The sequence below is a fragment of the Oncorhynchus gorbuscha genome, unplaced genomic scaffold, assembly GCF_021184085.1.
Source record: "Oncorhynchus gorbuscha isolate QuinsamMale2020 ecotype Even-year unplaced genomic scaffold, OgorEven_v1.0 Un_scaffold_1524, whole genome shotgun sequence".
NCBI lineage: Eukaryota > Metazoa > Chordata > Actinopteri > Salmoniformes > Salmonidae > Oncorhynchus > Oncorhynchus gorbuscha.
The window spans coordinates 60,074-85,000 of NW_025746276.1; the positions used below are offsets into that span (position 1 = coordinate 60,074).

General features: G+C 48.8%; 1 protein-coding gene across 1 annotated transcript in view; it reads left to right on the forward strand.

Moving 5' to 3' along the window:
• The window catches only part of LOC124023174 (ankyrin repeat and IBR domain-containing protein 1-like), a 73,004-nt gene that overhangs the window by 12,397 nt on the left and 35,680 nt on the right, over nt 1-24,927 (forward strand). The window contains exons 3-6 of the mRNA XM_046337705.1: nt 8,358-8,658; nt 14,354-14,530; nt 16,305-16,422; nt 18,013-18,221. Coding sequence (XP_046193661.1) covers nt 8,358-8,658; nt 14,354-14,530; nt 16,305-16,422; nt 18,013-18,221 — 805 coding nt within the window. The remainder of the gene's footprint in view (nt 1-8,357; nt 8,659-14,353; nt 14,531-16,304; nt 16,423-18,012; nt 18,222-24,927) is intronic.

Consider the following 24,927-nt stretch of genomic DNA (forward strand, 5'->3'; position numbering starts at 1 on the left):
TATCCTCTACATAGTACATTTCTTTATTCTCTATCCTCTACGTAGTACACTTCTTTATTCTCTATCCTCTACGTAGTACACTTCTTTATTCTCTATCCTCTACATAGTACACTTCTTTATTCTCTATCCTCTACATAGTACACTTCTTTATTCTCTATCCTCTACATAGTACACTTCTTTATTCTCTATCCTCTACATAGTACACTTCTTTATTCTCTATCCTCTACGTAGTACACTTCTTTATTCTCTATCCTCTACGTAGTACACTTCTTTATTCTCTATCCTCTACGTAGTACACTTCTTTATTCTCTATCCTCTACGTAGTACACTTCTTTATTCTCTATCCTCTACGTAGTACACTTCTTTATTCTCTATCCTCTACGTAGTACACTTCTTTATTCTCTATCCTCTACGTAGTACACTTCTTTATTCTCTATCCTCTACGTAGTACACTTCTTTATTCTCTATCCTCTACGTAGTACACTTCTTTATTCTCTATCCTCTACGTAGTACACTTCTTTATTCTCTATCCTCTACGTAGTACACTTCTTTATTCTCTATCCTCTACGTAGTACACTTCTTTATTCTCTATCCTCTACGTAGTACACTTCTTTATTCTCTATCCTCTACATAGTACATTTCTTTATTCTCTATCCTCTACATAGTACATTTCTTTATTCTCTATCCTCTACATAGTACATTTCTTTATTCTCTATCCTCTACGTAGTACACTTCTTTATTCTCTATCCTCTACGTAGTACACTTCTTTATTCTCTATCCTCTACGTAGTACACTTCTTTATTCTCCATCCTCTACATAGTACATTTCTTTATTCTCTATCCTCTACGAACTACATTTCTTTATTCTCTACGTAGTACACTTCTTTATTCTCTATCCTCTACGTAGTACATTTCTTTATTCTCTATCCTCTACGTAGTACACTTCTTTATTCTCTATCCTCTACGTAGTACATTTCTTTATTCTCTATCCTCTACGTAGTACATTTCTTTATTCTCTATCCTCTACGTAGTACATTTCTTTATTCTCTATCCTCTACGTAGTACATTTCTTTATTCTCTATCCTCTACGTAGTACACTTCTTTTGACCACGCCTCCTACATACACAGACTTGATGTTATTGGCTGAGCCTGTCAGAGTAGCTGTGTGTACTCCTGCTTCAGCACTCTTTTTGAGTTCATCACACGCTCAGAGAGACGTTTAATTCTATGCTGTTATTTGTAATCGATTGTCGGCCGTCGATACTAGTGGCCGTGGTCCTCTGTAGACGGTGGCTGGTTATTACTGTGGACATGAGGGGGGGGGTTCTAGCCTGTAGAGAGGATAAACGAGTCAAACGGTTAAAGTCAGATGTGAGTGTTTTCATCGTAACAACAGTGGAGTTGACAGTAGCCCCTGGCCTAACCATTACTGTGGAGAACACCCGCCATCTTGTCTGTTAACTGTTCCCACAGGACTGCTACTCTGACCGACGCCCCCCCCCCCGTGAACCACGAACAAATTGATATTTCACTTTGCCGAACCATGATGAATACGGGCTGCGGTTTCTCTGTGTCCACAGTCTCTGGAAGGCTACTCTTGAGTCAGTGGGAGAATCTCAATTTGCTCACGTCCTCTCTCCTCACTTCCTCTCTCCTCACTTCCTTCTCAAAACCTTTGATTTGGAAGAGAAAGGTCAGAAGGAAGGGACCTCTGGCTTTCACATCCAATGGGTTTTGAGAAGGAAGGGACCTCTGGCTTTCACATCCAATGGGTTTTGAGAAGGAAGGGACCTCTGGCTTTCACATCCAATGGGTTTTGAGAAGGAAGGGACCTCTGGCTTTCACATCCAATGGGTTTTGAGAAGGAAGGGACCTCTGGCTTTCACGTCCAATGGGTTTTGAGAAGGAAGGGTCCTCTGGCTTTCACATCCAATGGGTTTTGAGAAGGAAGGGACCTCTGGTGTTCACATCCAATGGGTTTTGTGAAGGAAGGGACCTCTGGCTTTCACATCCAATGGGTTTTGAGAAGGAAGGGTCCTCTGGCTTTCACATCCAATGGGTTTTGAGAAGGAAGGGACCTACATGTCCTACATGTTGACTCTAGTGGTCCATAGTCCTACATGTTGACTCTAGTGGTCCATAGGCCTACATGTTGACTCTAGTGGTCCATAGTCCTACATGTTGACTCTAGTGGTCCATAGTCCTACATGTTTACTCTAGTGTTCCATAGTCCTACATGTTGACTAGTGTTCCATAGTCCTACATGTTGACTAGTGTTCCATAGTCCTACATGTTGACTCTAGTGTTCTACATGTTGACTCTAGTGTTCCATAGTCCTACATGTTGACTAGTGTTCCATAGTCCTACATGTTGACTAGTGTTCCATAGTCCTACATGTTGACTCTAGTGGTCCATAGTCCTACATGTTTACTCTAGTGTTCTACATGTTGACTCTAGTGTTCCATAGTCCTACATGTTGACTCTAGTGGTCCATAGTCCTACATGTTTACTCTAGTGTTCCATAGTCCTACATGTTGACTAGTGTTCCATAGTCCTACATGTTGACTAGTGTTCCATAGTCCTACATGTTGACTCTGCTGGTCTGTAGTCCTACATGTTGACTCTAGTGGTCCATAGGCCTACATGTTGACTCCAGTGGTCCATAGTCCTACATGTTGACTCTAGTGGTCCATAGTCCTACATGTTGACTCTAGTGGTCCATAGTCCTACATGTTGACTCTAGTGGTCCATAGGCCTACATGTTGACTCTAGTGGTCCATAGGCCTACATGTTGACTCTAGTGGTCCATAGTCCTACATGTTGACTCTGCTGGTCCATAGTCCTACATGTTGACTCTAGTGGTCCATAGTCCTACATGTTGACTCTAGTGGTCCATAGTCCTACATGTTGACTCTAGTGGTCCATAGTCCTACATGTTGACTCTAGTGGTCCATAGTCCTACATGTTGACTCTAGTGGTCCATAGTCCTACATGTTGACTCTAGTGGTCCATAGTCCTACATGTTGACTCTAGTGGTCCATAGTCCTACATGTTGACTCTAGTGTTCCATAGCCCTACATGTTGACTCTAGTGGTCCATAGTCCTACATGTTGACTCTGCTGGTCCATAGGCCTACATGTTGACTCTAGTGGTCCATAGGCCTACATGTTGACTCTAGTGGTCCATAGGCCTACATGTTGACTCCAGTGGTCCATAGTCCTACATGTTGACTCTAGTGGTCCATAGTCCTACATGTTGACTCTGCTGGTCCATAGGCCTACATGTTGACTCTAGTGGTCCATAGGCCTACATGTTGACTCTAGTGGTCCATAGGCCTACATGTTGACTCTAGTGGTCCATAGTCCTACATGTTGACTCTAGTGGTCCATAGTCCTACATGTTGACTCTAGTGGTCCATAGGCCTACATGTTGACTCTAGTGGTCCATAGGCCTACATGTTGACTCTAGTGGTCCATAGTCCTACATGTTGACTCTAGTGGTCCATAGGCCTACATGTTGACTCTAGTGGTCCATAGTCCTACATGTTGACTCTAGTGGTCCATAGGCCTACATGTTGACTCTAGTGGTCCATAGTCCTACATGTTGACTCTAGTGGTCCATAGGCCTACATGTTGACTCTAGTGGTCCATAGGCCTACATGTTGACTCTGCTGGTCCATAGGCCTACATGTTGACTCTGCTGGTCCATAGGCCTACATTAGGCATTGTTGAGCTCTGTATCAACTGGATGCAAGAATATCATCTGAGATCAAATAGGAATTAAGCATTCTCTGTGTTCTCTTAGGAATTCAGCATTCTCTGTGTTCTCTTAGGAATTCAGCATTTTCTGTGTTCTCTTAGGAATTCAGCATTCTCTTCGTTCTCTTAGGAATTCAACATTCTCTGTGTTCTCTTAGGAATTCAGCATTCTCTTCGTTCTCTTAGGAATTCAACATTCTCTGTGTTCTCTTAGGAATTCAGCATTCTCTTCGTTCTCTTAGGAATTCAACATTCTCTGCGTTCTCTTAGAAATTCAGCATTCTCTTCATTCTCTTAGGAATTCAACATTCTATGTGTTCTCTTAGGAATTCAGCATTCTCTTTGTTCTCTTAGGAATTCAACATTCTCTGTGTTCTCTTAGGAATTCAGCATTCTCTGTGTTCTCTTAGGAATTCAGCATTCTCTGTGTTCTCTTAGGAATTCAGCATTCTCTTTGTTCTCTTAGGAATTCAGCATTCTCTGTGTTCTCTTAGGAATTCAACATTCTCTGCGTTCTCTTAGCAATTCAGCATTCTCTGTGTTGATCTCTCCAACCCTCTCTGAGGAGCTGAGGTTACATCCTATTGGTCTGATATCTGAGGTTAACTTTTACAGTAATACTATTGGTCAACAAGTCAGAATTTGAATCCAAACAACTCCGATGTTATGAAGGTGTCTTAGATTCATTGTTCTTTCTCTTATGTTCCTGACTTGCTGTGGTGAGAAACCAACACTCATTCTTCATCTCTCCCATGACCTCTGGGCCGTGGCACGAGCCATGGTTCCTTCATCTCTCCCATGACCTCTGGGCCCTGGCACGAGCCATAGTTTCTTCATCTCTCCCATGACCTCTGGGCCCTGGCACGAGCCATGGTTTCTTCATCTCTCCCATGACCTCTGGGCCCTGGCACGAGCCATGGTTTCTTCATCTCTCCCATGACCTCTGGGCCCTGGCACGAGCCATGGTTTCTTCATCTCTCCCGTGACCTCTGGGCCCTGGCACGAGCCATGGTTTCTTCATCTCTCCCATGACCTCTGGGCCCTGGCACGAGCCATGGTTTCTTCATCTCTCCCATGACCTCTGGGCCCTGGCACGAGCCATGGTTTCTTCACCTCTCCCATGACCTCTGGGCCCTGGCACGAGCCATGGTTTCTTCACCTCTCCCATGACCTCTGGGCCCTGGCACGAGCCATGGTTTCTTCACCTCTCCCATGACCTCTGGGCCGTGGCACGAGCCATGGTTTCTTCATCTCTCCCATGACCTCTGGGCCGTGGCACGAGCCATGGTTTCTTCAGCTCTCCCATGACCTCTGGGCCCTGGCACGAGCCATGGTTTCTTCATCTCTCCCATGACCTCTGGGCCCTGGCACGAGCCATGGTTTCTTCACCTCTCCCATGACCTCTGGGCCCTGGCACGAGCCATGGTTTCTTCATCTCTCCCATGACCTCTGGGCCCTGGCACGAGCCATGGTTTCTTCACCTCTCCCATGACCTCTGGGCCCTGGCACGAGCCATGGTTTCTTCATCTCTCCCATGACCTCTGGGCCCTGGCACGAGCCATGGTTTCTTCACCTCTCCCATGACCTCTGGGCCCTGGCACGAGCCATGGTTTCTTCACCTCTCCCATGACCTCTGGGCCCTGGCACGAGCCATGGTTTCTTCATCTCTCCCATGACCTCTGGGCCCTGGCACGAGCCATGGTTTCTTCACCTCTCCCATGACCTCTGGGCCCTGGCACGAGCCATGGTTTCTTCACCTCTCCCATGACCTCTGGGCCCTGGCACGAGCCATGGTTTCTTCACCTCTCCCATGACCTCTGGGCCCTGGCACGAGCCATGGTTTCTTCATCTCTCCCATGACCTCTGGGCCCTGGCACGAGCCATGGTTTCTTCACCTCTCCCATGACCTCTGGGCCCTGGCACGAGCCATGGTTTCTTCACCTCTCCCATGACCTCTGGGCCCTGGCACGAGCCATGGTTTCTTCATCTCTCCCATGACCTCTGGGCCCTGGCACGAGCCATAGTTTCTTCATCTCTCCCATGACCTCTGGGCCCTGGCACGAGCCATGGTTTCTTCACCTCTCCCATGACCTCTGGGCCCTGGCACGAGCCATGGTTTCTTCATCTCTCCCATGACCTCTGGGCCCTGGCACGAGCCATAGTTTCTTCATCTCTCCCGTGACCTCTGGGCCCTGGCACGAGCCATGGTTTCTTCATCTCTCCCGTGACCTCTGGGCCCTGGCACGAGCCATGGTTTCTTCATCTCTCCCATGACCTCTGGGCCCTGGCACGAGCCATGGTTTCTTCACCTCTCCCATGACCTCTGGGCCCTGGCACGAGCCATGGTTTCTTCATCTCTCCCATGACCTCTGGGCCCTGGCACGAGCCATGGTTTCTTCACCTCTCCCATGACCTCTGGGCCCTGGCACGAGCCATGGTTTCTTCATCTCTCCCATGACCTCTGGGCCCTGGCACGAGCCATGGTTTCTTCACCTCTCCCATGACCTCTGGGCCCTGGCACGAGCCATGGTTTCTTCACCTCTCCCATGACCTCTGGGCCCTGGCACGAGCCATGGTTTCTTCATCTCTCCCATGACCTCTGGGCCCTGGCACGAGCCATGGTTTCTTCACCTCTCCCATGACCTCTGGGCCCTGGCACGAGCCATGGTTTCTTCACCTCTCCCATGACCTCTGGGCCCTGGCACGAGCCATGGTTTCTTCATCTCTCCCATGACCTCTGGGCCCTGGCACAAGCCATAGTTTCTTCACCTCTCCCATGACCTCTGGGCCCTGGCACGAGCCATGGTTTCTTCATCTCTCCCATGACCTCTGGGCCGTGGCACGAGCCATGGTTTCTTCATCTCTCCCATGACCTCTGGGCCATGGCACGAGCCATGGTTTCTTCACCTCTCCCATGACCTCTGGGCCCTGGCACGAGCCATGGTTTCTTTACCTCTCCCATGACCTCTGGGCCCTGGCATTCCTCAGCTCTCTCTGACCGTGCTTAGAATAATGCCTTGTATTGCTTGTTAACACTTTGTAAGTGAAGCTTTATGCCCCTCGTATGTAAATCCATTCATTTGACAAAGTCATTAAATACACTTGTATTTAGAATTCGGTTCAGACATTTCTTCATGGTCTGTTGCTGTAACTCAACTATTGTGTTATTGACTGTACGATTGTTTATGTGTAACTCTGTGTTGTTGTTTGTGTCGCACTGCTTTGCTTTATCTTGGCCAGGTCACAGTTGTAAATGAGAACTTGTTCTCGACTAGCCGACCTGGTTAAATAAAGGTGAAATAAAACTGTAGTCTTTTGCATATTGCTATTCTTCATTATGGAGTCAGATAATGACTTTAATAGGCTAGTCTTATTTACGAGTCTCGTGTGTGTGTGTGTGTGTGTGTGTGTGTGTGTGTGTGTGTGTGTGTGTGTGTGTGTGTGTGTGTGTGTGTGTGTGTGTGTGTGTGTGTGTGTGTGTGTGTGTGTGTGTTTGCAAATAAATCATTTGCAAAAAAAAATCATTAAAAATCCTACAATGTGATTTTCTGGAATTTTTTTCTCTCATTTTGTCTGTCATAGTTGAAGTGGACCTATGATGAAAATTACATGCCTCATCTTTTTAAGTGGGAGAACTTGCACAATTGGTGGCTGACGAAATACTTTTTTTGCCCCACTGTGTATATATATATATACACTGTATATACACATCAAATATTACTTCACCATAGTACATAGTGAGTACAAGTACTCACTATGTACTTGTACTTAAAGGGATAGTTCGGGACTCCCCCAGAGTGTGAGAAACTTGTGAATATCTTTTTGATGTCTCTCCATCCAGTATGAAGGAAGTTAGAGGTAGTTTCACCAGCCAATGCTAACTAGTGTTAGCGCAATATCTGGAATTCTATGGGAACGGCTAGCATGTTAGCCGTTCCCATAGACTTCAAGTCATTGCGCTAACAGTTTCACTTTCCAGTGCTAACTAGTGTTACCGCAATGACTTGAAGTCTATGGGAACGGCTAACATGCTAGCCGTTCCCATAGACTTCCAGCCATTGCGCTAACACTAGTTAGCATTGGAAAGTGAAACTACCTCTAACTAACTTCCTTCATACTGGATGGAGAGACATAAAACAAAATGGTATCCACAAGTTCATCTGAATCTGGGGAAGTAGACATAGAGCCTCATTGCCAAAATCCTGAACAATCCCTTTAAGGGTGATGGAGCCTCATTGCCAAAATCCTGAACAATCCCTTTAAGGGTGATGGAGCCTCATTGCCAAAATCCTGAACAATCCCTTTAAGGGTGATGGAGCCTCATTGCCAAAATCCTGAACAATCCCTTTAAGGGTGATGGAGCCTCATTGCCAAAATCCTGAACAATCCCTTTAAGGGTGATGGAGCCTCATTGCCAAAATCTTGAACAATCCCTTTAAGGGTGATGGAGCCTCATTGCCAAAATCCTGAACAATCCCTTTAAGGGTGATGGAGCCTCATTGCCAAAATCCTGAACAATCCCTTTAAGGGTGATGGTGACATTTTCAAAACGGTCATATTAGTACCAAGTAAACCATGTCCCCCCTCCCCTCTCCACCAGGTCCTTTCTCTTCAGTAAGGACGGCAACCCCAACAAGCGTAACGTTCACAATGAGACGTCCCTCCATCTCCTCTGTATGGGCCCCCAGATCCTAATGGGGGAGGGGCCTCTGCAGCCGCGTCTGGCCCGGCCCGAGCTGGACGAGATGAAGAGGTCAGAGTGTCTCCAGATCATCCTGAAATGGACCGGAGCCAAGCTGGACCAGGGAGAGTATGAGAACGCCAACGTGAACTCCACTGACAACAAGAAGAACACATCGCTGCACTACGCAGCCGCCTCGGGGTTGAAGAAGTGTGTTGAGGTGCGAAACCCTTTTTAAAACATTTACATTTTTCCCATAGCCCTGCCACATAGCCCTGCCACATAGCCCTGCCCCATAGCCCTGCCACATAGCCCTGCCACATAGCCCTGCCCCATAGCCCTGCCACATAGCCCTGCCACATAGCCCTGCCCCATAGCCCTGCCCCATAGCCCTGCCCCATAGCCCTGCCACATAGCCCTGCCCCATAGCCCTGCCCCATAGCCCTGCCCCATAGCCCTGCCACATAGCCCTGCCCCATAGCCCTGCCCCATAGCCCTGCCCAATAGCCCTGCCCCATAGCCTTGCCACATAGCCCTGCCCCATAGCCCTGCCCCATAGCCCTGCCCCATAGCCCTGCCCCATAGCCCTGCCACATAGCCCTGCCACATAGCCCTGCCACATAGCCCTAACCCATAGCCCTGCCACATAGCCCTAACCCATAGCCCTAACCCATAGCCCTGCCACATAGCCCTGCCACATAGCCCTGCCACATAGCCCTGCCCCATAACCCTGCCACATAGCCCTGCCACATAGCCCTGCCACATAGCCCTGCCACATAGCCCTGCCACATAGCCCTGCCCCATAGCCCTGCCACATAGCCCTACCCCGTAGACACTTCCCATAGCCCTACCACATAGCCCTACCCCATAGCCCTGCCACATAGCCCTACCACATAGCCCTACCACATAGCCCTACCCCATAGCCCTGCCACATAGCCCTACCCCATAGCCCTACCACATAGCCCTACCCCATAGCCCTGCCCCATAGCCCTACCACATAGCCCTACCCCATAGCCCTGCCACATAGCCCTACCCCATAGCCCTGCCACATAGCCCTACCCCATAGCCCTGCCACATAGCCCTAACCCGTAGACACTTCCCATAGCCATACCCCATAGACACTTCTACTAGGCACTTCCCATAGCCATACCCCATAGCTCTACCCCATAGACACTTCCCTTAGGCACTTCCCATAGCCCTGCCACATAGCCCTACCCCATAGACACTTCCCATAGCCCTACCCCATAGACACTTCCCATAGCCCTGCCCCATAGCCCTACCCCATAGCCCTGCCCCATAGCCCTACCCCATAGACACTTCCCATAGCCCTGCCCCATAGCCCTACCCCATAGACACTTCCCTTAGACACTTCCCATAGCCCTACCCCATAGCCCTGCCCCATAGCCCTACCCCATAGACACTTCCCATAGCCCTACCCCATAGCCCTACCCCATAGACACTTCCCTTAGACACTTCCCATAGCCCTACCCCATAGACACTTCCCATAGCCCTACCCCATAGACACTTCCCATAGCTCTACCCCATAGACACTTCCCTTAGGCACTTCCCATAGCCCTGCCACATAGCCCTACCCCATAGCCCTGCCACATAGCCCTACCCCATAGACACTTCCCATAGCCCTACCCCATAGACACTTCTCATAGGCCTACCCCATAGCCCTACCCCATAGCCCTGCCCCATAGCCCTACCCCATAGACACTTCCCATAGCCCTGCCCCATAGCCCTACCCCATAGACACTTCCCTTAGACACTTCCCATAGCCCTACCCCATAGCCCTACCCCATAGCCCTGCCACATAGCCCTACCCCATAGACACTTCCCATAGCCCTACCCCATAGACACTTCTCATAGGCCTACCCCATAGCCCTACCCCATAGCCCTACCCCATAGACACTTGTTTCCTAAATCCCCTTTCCCAAGCCAGGGCTCTCCAACCCTGTTCCAGGAGAGCTACCCTCCTGTAGGTTTTCACTTCAACCTGAAAAACTGCTATCTGAACTGCTAATTATTAGAATCAGGTGTGCTAGATTAGGGTTGGAGTGAACCTATAGGAGGGTAGTTATCCAGGAACAGGCTTGGAGTGAACCTATTGGACTGTAGCTCTCCAGGAACAGGGATGGAGTGAACCTATAGGAGGGTAGCTCTACAGGAACAGGGTTGGAGTGAACCTATAGGACTGTAGTTCTCCAGGAACAGGCTTGGAGTGAACCTATAGGATGGTAGTTCTCCAGGAACAGGCTTGGAGTGAACCTATAGGAGGGTAGTTCTCCAGGAACAGGCTTGGGGAGCCCTTTCCTGGGCACCTCTGTAGATCTTATCAGATTTCACAACAAGGAAAATCTGTCTTGTTGATTTTCCTCTTAACATCTCATATACAGGTAACTTCCAAGATAAAGGAAACACTAAATGAGGGATACAAAGTATATTGAAAGTAGCTGCTTCCACACAGGTGTGGTTCGGTTCCTGTGTTTTAATTAAGCTATTAACATCCCATCATGCTTAGGGTCAGGTATAAAAATGCTAGGCAGGCCATTATGTTGTCTCCCATAGAATGACAATGCCCCCAATCCAGAGGACACGAGTGGTCACTGAATGTTTTGATGAGCATGAATACGATGTGCACCATATGCCGTGGTGGCCGTCTGTCACCAGATCTCAACTTCAACGTTTATCGGAGATTCTTGAGCGGCGCCTGAGACGTCCGTTTTCCACCACCGCCGACAAAACAACAAATTATGGAATGTTCTCTGGAGAATGGTGTCGCATCCCTCCAATAGAGTTCCAGACACTTCCTCCAATAGAGTTCCAGACACTCCCTCCAATAGAGTTCCAGACACTTCCTCCATTAGAGTTCCAGACACTTCCTCCTGTAGAGTTCCAGACACCTCCTCCAATAGAGTTCCAGACACCTCCTCCAATAGAGTTCCAGACACTTCCTCCAATAGAGTTCCAGACACTTCCTCCTGTAGAGTTCCAGACACCTCCTCCAATAGAGTTCCAGACACTCCCTCCAATAGAGTTCCAGACACTTCCTCCAATAGAGTTCCAGACACTTCCTCCTGTAGAGTTCCAGACACCTCCTCCAATAGAGTTCCAGACACCTCCTCCAATAGAGTTCCAGACACTTCCTCCAATAGAGTTCCAGACACTCCCTCCAATAGAGTTCCAGACACTTCCTCCTGTAGAGTTCCAGACACCTCCTCCAATAGAGTTCCAGACACCTCCTCCAATAGAGTTCCAGACACTTCCTCCATTAGAGTTCCAGACACCTCCTCCAATAGAGTTCCAGACACCTCCTCCAATAGAGTTCCAGACACCTCCTCCATTAGAGTTCCAGACACTCCCTCCAATAGAGTTCCAGGCACTTCCTCCAATAGAGTTCCAGACACCTCCTCCAATAGAGTTCCAGACACTCCCTCCAATAGAGTTCCAGACACTCCCTCCATTAGAGTTCCAGACACTTCCTCCAATAGAGTTCCAGACACTTCCTCCTGTAGAGTTCCAGACACTTCCTCCTGTAGAGTTCCAGACACTCCCTCCAATAGAGTTCCAGACACTCCCTCCATTAGAGTTCCAGACACTTCCTCCAATAGAGTTCCAGACACTTCCTCCAATAGAGTTCCAGACACTTCCTCCAATAGAGTTCCAGACACTTCCTCCAATAGAGTTCCAGACACTTCCTCCAATAGAGTTCCAGACACTTCCTCCAATAGAGTTCCAGACACTTCCTCCAATAGAGTTCCAGGCACTTCCTCCAATAGAGTTCCAGGCACTTCCTCCAATAGAGTTCCAGACACTTCCTCCAATAGAGTTCCAGACACTTCCTCCATTAGAGTTCCAGACACTTCCTCCAATAGAGTTCCAGACACTTCCTCCAATAGAGTTCCAGACACTTCCTCCAATAGAGTTCCAGACACTCCCTCCAATAGAGTTCCAGACACCTCCTCCAATAGAGTTCCAGACACTTCCTCCAATAGAGTTCCAGACACTTCCTCCAATAGAGTTCCAGACACTTCCTCCAATAGAGTTCCAGACACTTCCTCCAATAGAGTTCCAGGCACTTCCTCCAATAGAGTTCCAGACACTTCCTCCAATAGAGTTCCAGACACTTCCTCCAATAGAGTTCCAGACACTTCCTCCAATAGAGTTCCAGACACTTCCTCCAATAGAGTTCCAGACACTCCCTCCAATAGAGTTCCAGGCACTTCCTCCAATAGAGTTCCAGACACTCCCTCCAATAGAGTTCCAGACACTTCCTCCAATAGAGTTCCAGGCACTTCCTCCAATAGAGTTCCAGACACTCCCTCCAATAGAGTTCCAGACACTTCCTCCAATAGAGTTCCAGACACTTCCTCCTGTAGAGTTCCAGACACTTCCTCCAATAGAGTTCCAGACACTTCCTCCAATAGAGTTCCAGACACTTCCTCCTGTAGAGTTCCAGACACTTCCTCCTGTAGAGTTCCAGACACTCCCTCCAATAGAGTTCCAGGCACTTCCTCCAATAGAGTTCCAGACACCTCCTCCAATAGAGTTCCAGACACTCCCTCCAATAGAGTTCCAGACACTTCCTCCAATAGAGTTCCAGACACTCCCTCCATTAGAGTTCCAGACACTTCCTCCAATAGAGTTCCAGACACTTCCTCCTGTAGAGTTCCAGACACTTCCTCCTGTAGAGTTCCAGACACTCCCTCCAATAGAGTTCCAGACACTCCCTCCATTAGAGTTCCAGACACTTCCTCCAATAGAGTTCCAGACACTTCCTCCAATAGAGTTCCAGACACTTCCTCCAATAGAGTTCCAGACACTCCCTCCAATAGAGTTCCAGACACTTCCTCCAATAGAGTTCCAGACACTTCCTCCAATAGAGTTCCAGACACTTCCTCCAATAGAGTTCCAGACACTTCCTCCAATAGAGTTCCAGACACTTCCTCCAATAGAGTTCCAGACACTCCCTCCAATAGAGTTCCAGACACCTCCTCCAATAGAGTTCCAGACACTTCCTCCAATAGAGTTCCAGACACTTCCTCCAATAGAGTTCCAGACACTCCCTCCAATAGAGTTCCAGACACTTCCTCCAATAGAGTTCCAGACACTTCCTCCAATAGAGTTCCAGACACTCCCTCCAATAGAGTTCCAGACACTCCCTCCAATAGAGTTCCAGACACTTCCTCCAATAGAGTTCCAGACACTTCCTCCAATAGAGTTCCAGACACTTCCTCCAATAGAGTTCCAGACACTCCCTCCAATAGAGTTCCAGACACTTCCTCCAATAGAGTTCCAGACACTTCCTCCAATAGAGTTCCAGACACTTCCTCCAATAGAGTTCCAGACACTTCCTCCAATAGAGTTCCAGACACTTCCTCCAATAGAGTTCCAGACACTTCCTCCAATAGAGTTCCAGACACTTCCTCCATAGAGTTCCAGACACTTCCTCCAATAGAGTTCCAGACACTTCCTCCAATAGAGTTCCAGACACTTCCTCCAATAGAGTTCCAGACACTTCCTCCAATAGAGTTCCAGACACTTCCTCCAATAGAGTTCCAGACACTTCCTCCAATAGAGTTCCAGACACTTGTAGAATCTATCCCAAGGTGCATTGAAGGTTTTCTGTAGGCTGGTGGTTGCCCAACACCCAATTAAAACACTTTATGTTGGTGTTTCCTTTACTTTGACAGTTACCTGTGAACAGTGACTCTCCTCTGCCTCTTGTTCCTAGGTAAGAGAAACCCCACCTCTTTGACTTTTCTCTCTTTCCAATGAATGCCATGTCTCTTCTCTCTCTCTCTCTGTCTCTCTCTCCTCTCTCTCCTCTCTCTCCTCTCTCTCGCTCCTCTCCTCTTCTCTCTCTCTCCTCTCTCTCGCTCCTCTCTCGCCTCTTCTCTCTCTCCTTCTAGATTCTAGTAAATAGGGAAGCAGATCTGTTTGCGGAGAATGAGGACCGTGAGACGCCGTGTGACTGTGCAGAGAAGCAGCATCACAAGGAGCTGGCCCTCAGCCTGGAGTCTCGGATGGTCTTCAGTCTGGCCCCAGAGAGCATAGAGGCAGAGTACACTGCTCTGGACCACAGAGAGGTAGGCTAGATACTAGATATCCCTACTGTAGTGTAGTTACCTCACCATGTCGTCAGTCTGGCCCCAGAAGGCATAGAGGCAGAGTACACTGCTCTGGACCACAGAGAGGTAGGCTAGATACTAGATATCCCTACTGTAGTGTAGTTACCTCACCATGTCTCCAGTCTGGTCCCAGAAGGCATAGAGGCAGAGTACACTGCTCTGGACCACAGAGAGGTAGGCTAGATACTAGATATACCTACTGTAGAGAGATACTGTAGTGTAGTTACCTCACCATGTTGTCAGTCTGGCCCCAGAAGGCATATAGGCAGAGTACACTGCTCTGGACCACAGAGAGGTAGGCTAGATACTAGATATCCCTACTGTAGAGAGATACTGTAGTGTAGTTACCTCACCATGTTGTCAGTCTGGCCCCAGAAGGCATAGAGGCAGAGTACACTGCTCTGGACCACAGAGAGGTAGGCTAGATACTAGATATCCCTACTGTAGAGAGATACTGTAGTGTAGTTACCTCACCATGTTGTCAGTCTGGCCCCAGAAGGCATAGAGGCAGAGTACACTGCTCTGGACCACAGAGAGGTAGGCTAGATACTAGATATCCCTACTGTAGAGAGATACTGTAGTGTAGTTACCTCACCATGTTGTCAGTCTGGTTCCAGAAGGCATAGAGGCAGAGTACACTGCTCTGGACCACAGAGAGGTAGGCTAGATACTAGATATCCCTACTGTAGTGTAGTTACCTCACCATGTTGTCAGTCTGGTTCCAGAAGGCATAGAGGCAGAGTATACTGCTCTGGACCACAGAGAGGTAGGCTAGATACTAGATTTCCCTACTGTAGAGAGATACTGTAGTGTAGTTACCTCACCATGTTGTCAGTCTGGTTCCAGAAGGCATAGAGGCAGAGTATACTGCTCTGGACCACAGAGAGGTAGGCTAGATACTAGATATCCCTACTGTAGTGTAGTTACCTCACCATGTCGTCAGTCTGGTTCCAGAAGGCATAGAGAAGGTATTTTTCAATACAGTCTTTGCCTGCAGTCCAATGTTATTGTAGGAAATGAGCTGACCACTTGAACAGCCAGGCAGAACTGTCAGCTGCTGGGCTATTGGCCACATTATAGAAACATTATTAGTGTTGGAGTCCCATGCATGTGACTGTCCTGCTCTCTGTCTCTCTCCTGTCTGTCTGTCTGTCTGTCTGTCTGTCTGTCTGTCTGTCTGTCTGTCTGTCTGTCTGTCTGTCTGTCTGTCTGTCTGTCTGTCTGTCTGTCTGTCTGTCTGTCTGTCTGTCTCTCTCCTGTCTGTCTCTCGTCTCTCCATTCTGTCTCTCTCTTGTCTGTCTGTCTGTCTGTCTGTCTGTCTGTCTGTCTGTCTGTCTGTCTGTCTGTCTGTCTGTCTGTCTGTCTGTCTGTCTGTCTGTCTGTCTCTCTCCTGTCTGTCTCTCGTCTCTCCATTCTGTCTGTCTGTCTGTCTGTCTGTCTGTCTGTCTGTCTGTCTGTCTGTCTGTCTGTCTGTCTGTCTGTCTGTCTGTCTGTCTGTCTGTCTGTCTGTCTGTCTGTCTGTCTGTCTGTCTGTCTGTCTGTCTGTCTGTCTGTCTGTCTGTCTGTCTGTCTGTCTGTCTGTCTGTCTGTCTGTCTGTCTGTCTGTCTGTCTGTCTGTCTGTCTGTCTGTCTGTCTGTCTGTCTGTCTGTCTCACTGTGTCTGTCGGTCTGTCTCTGTGTCTGTCTGGCTCTGTGTCTCTCTCTCTCTGTGTCTGTCTGTCTCTCACTCCAGCTATACGAGGGTCTGAGGCCTCAGGAGCTGCGTCGTCTGAAGGACATGCTGATAGTAGAGACGGCAGACATGCTGCAGACCCCTCTCTTTACTGCTGAGGCTCTGCTTAGAGCACATGGTATGGACCACACACACACACACACACACACACACACACACACACACACACACACACACACACACACACACACACACACACACACACACACACACACACACACACACACACACACACACACACACACACACACACACACACACACACACACACACACACACACACACACACACACCTCTCTTTACTGCTGAGGCTCTGCTTAGAGCACATGGTATGGACCACACACACACACCTACCTACCTACTTACCTACATCCTTCCTTCCTTTGTTTTTGCCCTGCTGCTACTCACTGTTTATTATCAATGCCTGGTCACTTTGCAAATGACCTCGACTAACCTTTACCCCCACACGTTGACTCAGTAGGTACTAGGATCCTCCTGGGACCTAGAGAACCTGGGACCTAGAGAACCTGGGACAGAGAGAACCTGCTGTAGACTGGGACCTAGAGAACCTGCTGTAGACTGGGACCTAGAGAACCTGGGACAGAGAGAACCTGCTGTAGACTGGGACCTAGAGAACCTGCTGTAGACTGGGACCTAGAGAACCTGGGACAGAGAGAACCTGCTGTAGACTGGGACCTAGAGAACCTGATGTAGACTGGGACCTAGAGAACCTGCTGTAGACTGGGACCTAGAGAACCTGCTGTAGACTGGGACCTAGAGAACCTGCTGTAGACTGGGACCTAGAGAACCTGCTGTAGACTGGGACTTAGAGAACCTGCTGTAGACTGGGACCTAGAGAACCTGCTGTAGACTGGGACCTAGAGAACAACCTGCTGTAGACTGGGACCTAGAGAACCTGCTGTAGACTGGGACCTAGAGAACCTGCTGTAGACTGGGACAGAGAGAACCTGCTGTAGACTGGGACCTAGAGAACCTGCTGTAGACTGGGACAGAGAGAACCTGCTGTAGACTGGGACCTAGAGAACCTGCTGTAGACTGGGACCTAGAGAACCTGCTGTAGACTGGGACTTAGAGAACCTGCTGTAGACTGGGACCTAGAGAACCTTCTGTAGACTGGGACAGAGAGAACCTGCTGTAGACTGGGACAGAGAGAACCTGCTGTAGACTGGGACCTAGAGAATCTGATGTAGACTGGGACCTAGAGAACCTGCTGTAGACTGGGACCTAGAGAACCTGCTGTAGACTGGGACCTAGAGAACCTGCTGTAGACTGGGACCTAGAGAACCTGCTGTAGACTGGGACTTAGAGAACCTGCTGTAGACTGGGACCTAGAGAACCTGCTGTAGACTGGGACCTAGAGAACAACCTGCTGTAGACTGGGACCTAGAGAACCTGCTGTAGACTGGGACCTAGAGAACCTGCTGTAGACTGGGACAGAGAGAACCTGCTGTAGACTGGGACAGAGAGAACCTGCTGTAGACTGGGACCTAGAGAACCTGCTGTAGACTGGGACCTAGAGAACAACCTGCTGTAGACTGGGACAGAGAGAACCTGCTGTAGACTGGGACCTAGAGAACCTGCTGTAGACTGGGACCTAGAGAACCTGCTGTAGGATCTAGTGGAGAGGCCAGCCTTCAGACTGTAAAGGATATGATCTAACTAGTGTTTTCTATCTCTCCTCCTGTAGACTGGGACAGAGAGAACCTGCTGGAGGCCTGGATGTCTAATGCTGAGGAATGCTGCCAGCGGTCTGGGGTCCACATGCCCAGTGCTCCTCCTAGTGGGTACAACGCCTGGGACACCCTGCCGTCCCCTCGTACCCCCAGGACCACCCGCTCCTCCATCACCTCCCCTGACGAGATCAGCCTCTCCCCCAGGGACGACGATAGAACACCGGTGAGGGTAGGGAACACACACACACACACACACACACACACACACACACACACACACACACACACACACACACACACACACACACACACACACACACACACACACACACACACACACACACACACACACACACTGGTGCTTATAGATTTAATCTAATCAAAGACTGGGGTGCATCTCAATAGTGTAGAGTGGCTTCCTTTCCTCTGTTATCACTGGTGAAAAGGAGACTCACTCCCAGTTTCATCTGTCCGAGACAAGGAAAGGAAGCCGTGAATCAGTATTGAGACTCACTCCCAGTTTCATGTGTCGGAGACAAGGAAAGGAAGCCGTGAAGCAGTATTGAGACTCACTCCCAGTGTCATCCTATTCGCTTCCGGCGCCGACTGAGATGGCCGCCTCGCTTCGCGTTCCTAGGAAACTATGCAGTTTTTTGTTTTTTTACGTGTTATTTCTTACATTAGTACCCCAGGTCATCTTAGGTTTCATTACATACAGTCGAGAAGAACTACTGAATATAAGATCAGCGTCAACTCACCATCAGTACGACCAAGAATATGTTTTCCGCGACGCGGATCCTGTGTTCTGCCTTACAAACAGGACAACGGAATGGATCGCATGCAGCGACCCAAGGAAACGACTCCGAAAAAGAGGGAAACGCGGCGGTGTTCTGGTCAGACTCCGAAAAAGGGCACATCGCGCACCACTTCCCAGTATTCTTCTTGCCAATGTCCAGTCTCTCGACAAATCAAATCAAATCAAATTTTATTTGTCACATACACATGGTTAGCAGATGTTAATGCGAGTGTAGCGAAATGCTTGTGCTTCTAGTTCCGACAATGCAGTGATAACCAACAAGTAATCTAACTAACAATTCCAAAACTACTGTCTTATACACAGTGTAAGGGGATAAGGAACATGTACATAAGGATATATGAATGAGTGATGGTACAGAGCAGCATACAGTAGATGGTATCGAGTACAGTATATACATATGAGATGAGTGTGTAGACAAAGTAAACAAAGTGGCATAGTTAAAGTGGCTAGTGATACATGTGTTACATAAGGATGCAGTCGATGATGTAGAGTACAGTATATACATATGCATATGAGATGAATAATGTAGGGTAAGTAACATTATATAAGGTAGCATTGTTTAAAGTGGCTAGTGATATATTTACATCATTTCCCATCAATTCCCATTATTAAAATGGCTGGAGTTGGGTCAGTGTCAATGACAGTGTGTTGGCAGCAGCCACTCAGTGTTAGTGGTGGCTGTTTAACAGTCTGATGGCCTTGAGATAGAAGCTGTTTTTCAGTCTCTCGGTCCCAGCTTTGATGCACCTGTACTGACCTCGCCTTCTGGATGATAGCGGGGTGAACAGGCAGTGGTTCGGGTGGTTGATGTCCTTGATGATCTTTATGGCCTTCCTGTAACAACGGGTGGTGTAGGTGTCCTGGAGGGCAGGTAGTTTGCCCCCGGTGATGCGTTGTGCAGTCCTCACTACCCTCTGGAGAGCCTTACGGTTGAGGGCGGAGCAGTTGCCGTACCAGGCGGTGATACAGCCCGCCAGGATGCTCTCGATTGTGCATCTGTAGAAGTTTGAGTGCTTTTGGTGACAAGCCGAATTTCTTCAGCCTCCTGAGGTTGAATAGGCGCTGCTGCGCCTTCTTCACGACGCTGTCAGTGTGAGTGGACCAATTCAGTTTGTCTGTGATGTGTATGCCGAGGAACTTAAAACTAGCTACCCTCTCCACTACTGTTCCATCGATGTGGATAGGGGGGTGTTCCCTCTGCTGTTTCCTGAAGTCCACAATCATCTCCTTAGTTTTGTTGACGTTGAGTGTGAGGTTATTTTCCTGACACCACACTCCGAGGGCCCTCACCTCCTCCCTGTAGGCCGTCTCGTCGTTGTTGGTAATCAAGCCTACCACTGTTGTGTCGTCCGCAAACTTGATGATTGAGTTGGAGGCGTGCGTGGCCACGCAGTCGTGGGTGAACAGGGAGTACAGGAGAGGGCTCAGAACGCACCCTTGTGGGGCCCCGTGTTGAGGATCAGCGGGGAGGAGATGTTGTTGCCTACCCTCACCACCTGGGGGCGGCCCGTCAGGAAGTCCAGTACCCAGTTGCACAGGGCGGGGTCGAGACCCAGGGTCTCGAGCTTGATGACGGCTTGGAGGGTACTATGGTGTTGAATGCCGAGCTGTAGTCGATGAACAGCATTCTCACATAGGTATTCCTCTTGTCCAGGTGGGTTAGGGCAGTGTGCAGTGTGGTTGAGATTGCATCGTCTGTGGACCTATTTGGGCGGTAAGCAAATTGGAGTGGGTCTAGGGTGTCAGGTAGGGTGGAGGTGATACGGTCCTTGACTAGTCTCTCAAAGCACTTCATGATGACGGAAGTGAGTGCTACGGGGCGGTAGTCGTTTAGCTCAGTTACCTTAGCTTTCTTGGGAACAGGAACAATGGTGGCCCTCTTGAAGCATGTGGGAACAGCAGACTGGTATAGGGATTGATTGAATATGTCCGTAAACACACCGGCCAGCTGGTCTGCGCATGCTCTGAGGGCGCGGCTGGGGATGCCGTCTGGGCCTGCAGCCTTGCAAGGGTTAACACGTTTAAATGTCTTACTCACCTCGGCTGCAGTGAAGGCCCTGCCCCGCCTTCTCGGAAGCAGGAGAGACTGCATGTTTCCATTGCAGGCCATGTCAGTGGCACTGTATTGTCCTCAAAGCGGGCAAAAGTTATTTAGTCTGCCTGGGAGCAAGACATCCTGGTCCGTGACTGGGCTGGATTTCATCTTGTAGTCCGTGATTGACTGTAGACCCTGCCACATGCCTCTTGTGTCTGAGCCATTGAATTGAGATTCCACTTTGTCTCTGTACTGACGCTTAGCTTGTTTGATAGCCTTACGGAGGAATAGCTGCACTGTTTGTATTCAGTCATGTTGCCAGACACCTTGCCCTGATTAAAAGCAGTGGTTCGCGTTTCAGTTTCAACATGACTGAATGCTGCCATCAATCCACGGTTTCTGGTTAGGGAATGTTTTTATCGTTGCTATGGGAACGATATCTTCAGACAAAGTGGACGTTCTAATGAACTCGCACACCGAATCAGCGTATTCGTCAATATTCCCATCTGACGCAATACCAAAAATTGTCCCAGTCCACGTGATGGAAGCAGTCTTGGAGTGTAGAGTCAGCTTGGTCTGACCAGCGTTGGACAGACCTCAGCGTGGGATCCTCTTGTTTTAATTTCTGTCTGTAGGCAGGGATCAGCAAAATGGAGTCGTGGTCAGCTTTTCCGAAAGGGGGGCGGGGCAGGGCCTTATATGCGTCGCGGAAGTTAGAGTAACAATGATCCAAGGTTTTACCACCCCTGGTTGCGCAATCGATATGCTGATAAAATTTAGGGAGTCTTGTTTTCAGATTGGCTTTGTTAAAATCCCCAGCTACAATGAATGCAGCCTCCGGATAAATGTTTTCCAGTTTGCAAAGAGTTAAATAAAGTTCGTTCAGAGCCATCGATGTGTCTGCTTGGGGGGGGATATATACGGCTGTGATTATAATCGAAGAGAATTCTCTTGGAAGATAATGCGGTCTACATTTGATTGTGAGGAATTCTAAATCAGGTGAACAGAAGGATTTGAGTTCCTGTATGTTTCCTTCATCACACCATGTCCCGTTAGTCATGAGGCATACGCCCCCGCCACTCTTCTTACCAGAGAGATGTTTGTTTCTGTCGGCGCGATGCGTGGAGAAACCCGTTGGCTGCACCGCATCGGATAGCGTTTTCCCAGTAAGCCATGTTTCCGTAAAGCAGAGAACGTTGCAGTCTCTGATGTCCCTCTGGAATGCCACCCTTGCTCGGATTTCATCAACCTCTCCTCCGGTGATGCGTTGTGCAGTCCTCATCAACATCTCCTCCCCGCTGATCCTCAACACGGGGGCCCCACAAGGGTGCGTTCTGAGCCCTCTCCTGTACTCCCTGTTCACCCACGACTGCGTGGCCACGCACGCCTCCAACTCAATCATCAAGTTTGCGGACGACACAACAGTGGTAGGCTTGATTACCAACAACGACGAGACGGCCTACAGGGAGGAGGTGAGGGCCCTCGGAGTGTGGTGTCAGGAAAATAACCTCACACTCAACGTCAACAAAACTAAGGAGATGATTGTGGACTTCAGGAAACAGCAGAGGGAACACCCCCCTATCCACATCGATGGAACAGTAGTGGAGAGGGTAGCTAGTTTTAAGTTCCTCGGCATACACATCACAGACAAACTGAATTGGTCCACTCACACTGACAGCGTCGTGAAGAAGGCGCAGCAGCGCCTATTCAACCTCAGGAGGCTGAAGAAATTTGGCTTGTCACCAAAAGCACTCACAAACTTCTACAGATGCACAATCGAGAGCATCCTGGCGGGCTGTATCACCGCCTGGTACGGCAACTGCTCCGCCCTCAACCGTAAGGCTCTCCAGAGGGTAGTGAGGACTGCACAACGCATCACCGGGGGCAAACTACCTGCCCTCCAGGACACCTACACCACCCGTTGTTACAGGAAGGCCATAAAGATCATCAAGGACATCAACCACCCGAACCACTGCCTGTTCACCCCGCTATCATCCAGAAGGCGAGGTCAGTACAGGTGCATCAAAGCTGGGACCGAGAGACTGAAAAACAGCTTCTATCTCAAGGCCATCAGACTGTTAAACAGCCACCACTAACATTGAGTGGCTACTACCAACACACTGTCATTGACACTGACCCAACTCCAGCCATTTTAATAATGGGAATTGATGGGAAATGATGTAAATATATCACTAGCCACTTTAAACAATGCTACCTTATATAATGTTACCTACCCTACATTATTCATCTCATATGCATATGTATATACTGTACTCTACATCATCGACTGCATCCTTATGTAACACATGTATCACTAGCCACTTTAACTATGCCACTTTGTTTACTTTGTCTACACACTCATCTCATATGTATATATTGTACTCGATACCATCTACTGTATGCTGCTCTGTACCATCACTCATTCATATATCCTTATGTACATGTTCCTTATCCCCCTACACTGTGTATAAGACAGTAGTTTTGGAATTGTTAGTTAGATTACTTGTTGGTTATCACTGCATTGTCGGAACTAGAAGCACAAGCATTTCGCTACACTCGCATTAACATCTGCTAACCATGTGTATGTGACAAATAAATTTGACTTGATCATGTGTCGGAGACAAGGAAAGGAAGCCGTGAAGCAGTATTGAGATGTGTCGGAGACAAGGAAAGGAAGCCGTGAAGCAGTATTGAGACTCACTGCCAGTTTCATGTGTCGGAGACAAGGAAAGGAAGCCGTGAAGCAGTATTGAGACTCACTCCCAGTTTCATGTGTCAGAGACAAGGAAAGGAAGCCGTGAAGCAGTATTGAGACTCACTCCCAGTGTCATCTGTCCGAGACAAGGAAAGGAAGCCGTGAAGCAGTATTGAGACTCACTCCCAGTTTCATGTGTCGGAGACAAGGAAAGGAAGCCGTGAAGCAGTATTGAGACTCACTCCCAGTGTCATGTGTCCGAGACAAGGAAAGGAAGCCGTGAAGCAGTATTGAGACTCACTCCCAGTTTCATGTGTCCGAGACAAGGAAAGGAAGCCGTGAAGCAGTATTGAGACTCACTCCCAGTTTCATGTGTCGGAGACAAGGAAAGGAAGCCGTGAAGCAGTATTGAGACTCACTCCCAGTTTCATGTGTCAGAGACAAGGAAAGGAAGCCGTGAAGCAGTATTGAGACTCACTCCCAGTGTCATTTGTCGGAGACCAGGAAAGGAAGCCGTGAAGCAGTATTGAGACTCACTCCCAGTTTCATGTGTAGGAGACAAGGAAAGGAAGCCGTGAAGCAGGATTGAGACTCACTCCCAGTTTCATGTGTCCGAGACAAGGAAAGGAAGCCGTGAAGCAGTATTGAGACTCACTCCCAGTTTCATGTGTCCGAGACAAGGAAAGGAAGCCGTGAACCAGTATTGAGACTCACTCCCAGTGTCATGTGTCGGAGACAAGGAAAGGAAGCCGTGAATCAGTATTGAGACTCACTCCCAGTTTCATGTGTAGGAGACAAGGAAAGGAAGCCGTGACGCAGTATTGAGACTCACTCCCAGTTTCATGTGTCCGAGACAAGGAAAGGAAGCCGTGAAGCAGTATTGAGACTCACTCCCAGTTTCATGTGTAGGAGACAAGGAAAGGAAGCCGTGAAGCAGTATTGAGACTCACTCCCAGTGTCATGTGTCGGAGACAAGGAAAGGAAGCCGTGAAGCAGTATTGAGACTCCCAGTTTCATGTGTAGGAGACAAGGAAAGGAAGCCGTGAAGCAGTATTGAGACTCACTCCCAGTGTCATCTGTCCGAGACAAGGAAAGGAAGCCGTGAAGCAGTATTGAGACTCACTCCCAATTTCATGTGTCCGAGACAAGGAAAGGAAGCCGTGAACCAGTATTGAGACTCACTCCCAGTTTCCTACAGAGACTCCATTGTGTCCTCCTCCCAGAGCGCTAAGAACCTTGGCGTGATCCTGGACAACAAACTGTCGTTCTCAACTAACATCAAGGCGGTGGCCCGTTCCTGTAGGTTCATGCTCTACAACATCCGCAGAGTACGACCCTGCCTCACACAGGAAGCGGCGCAGGTCCTAATCCAGGCACTTGTC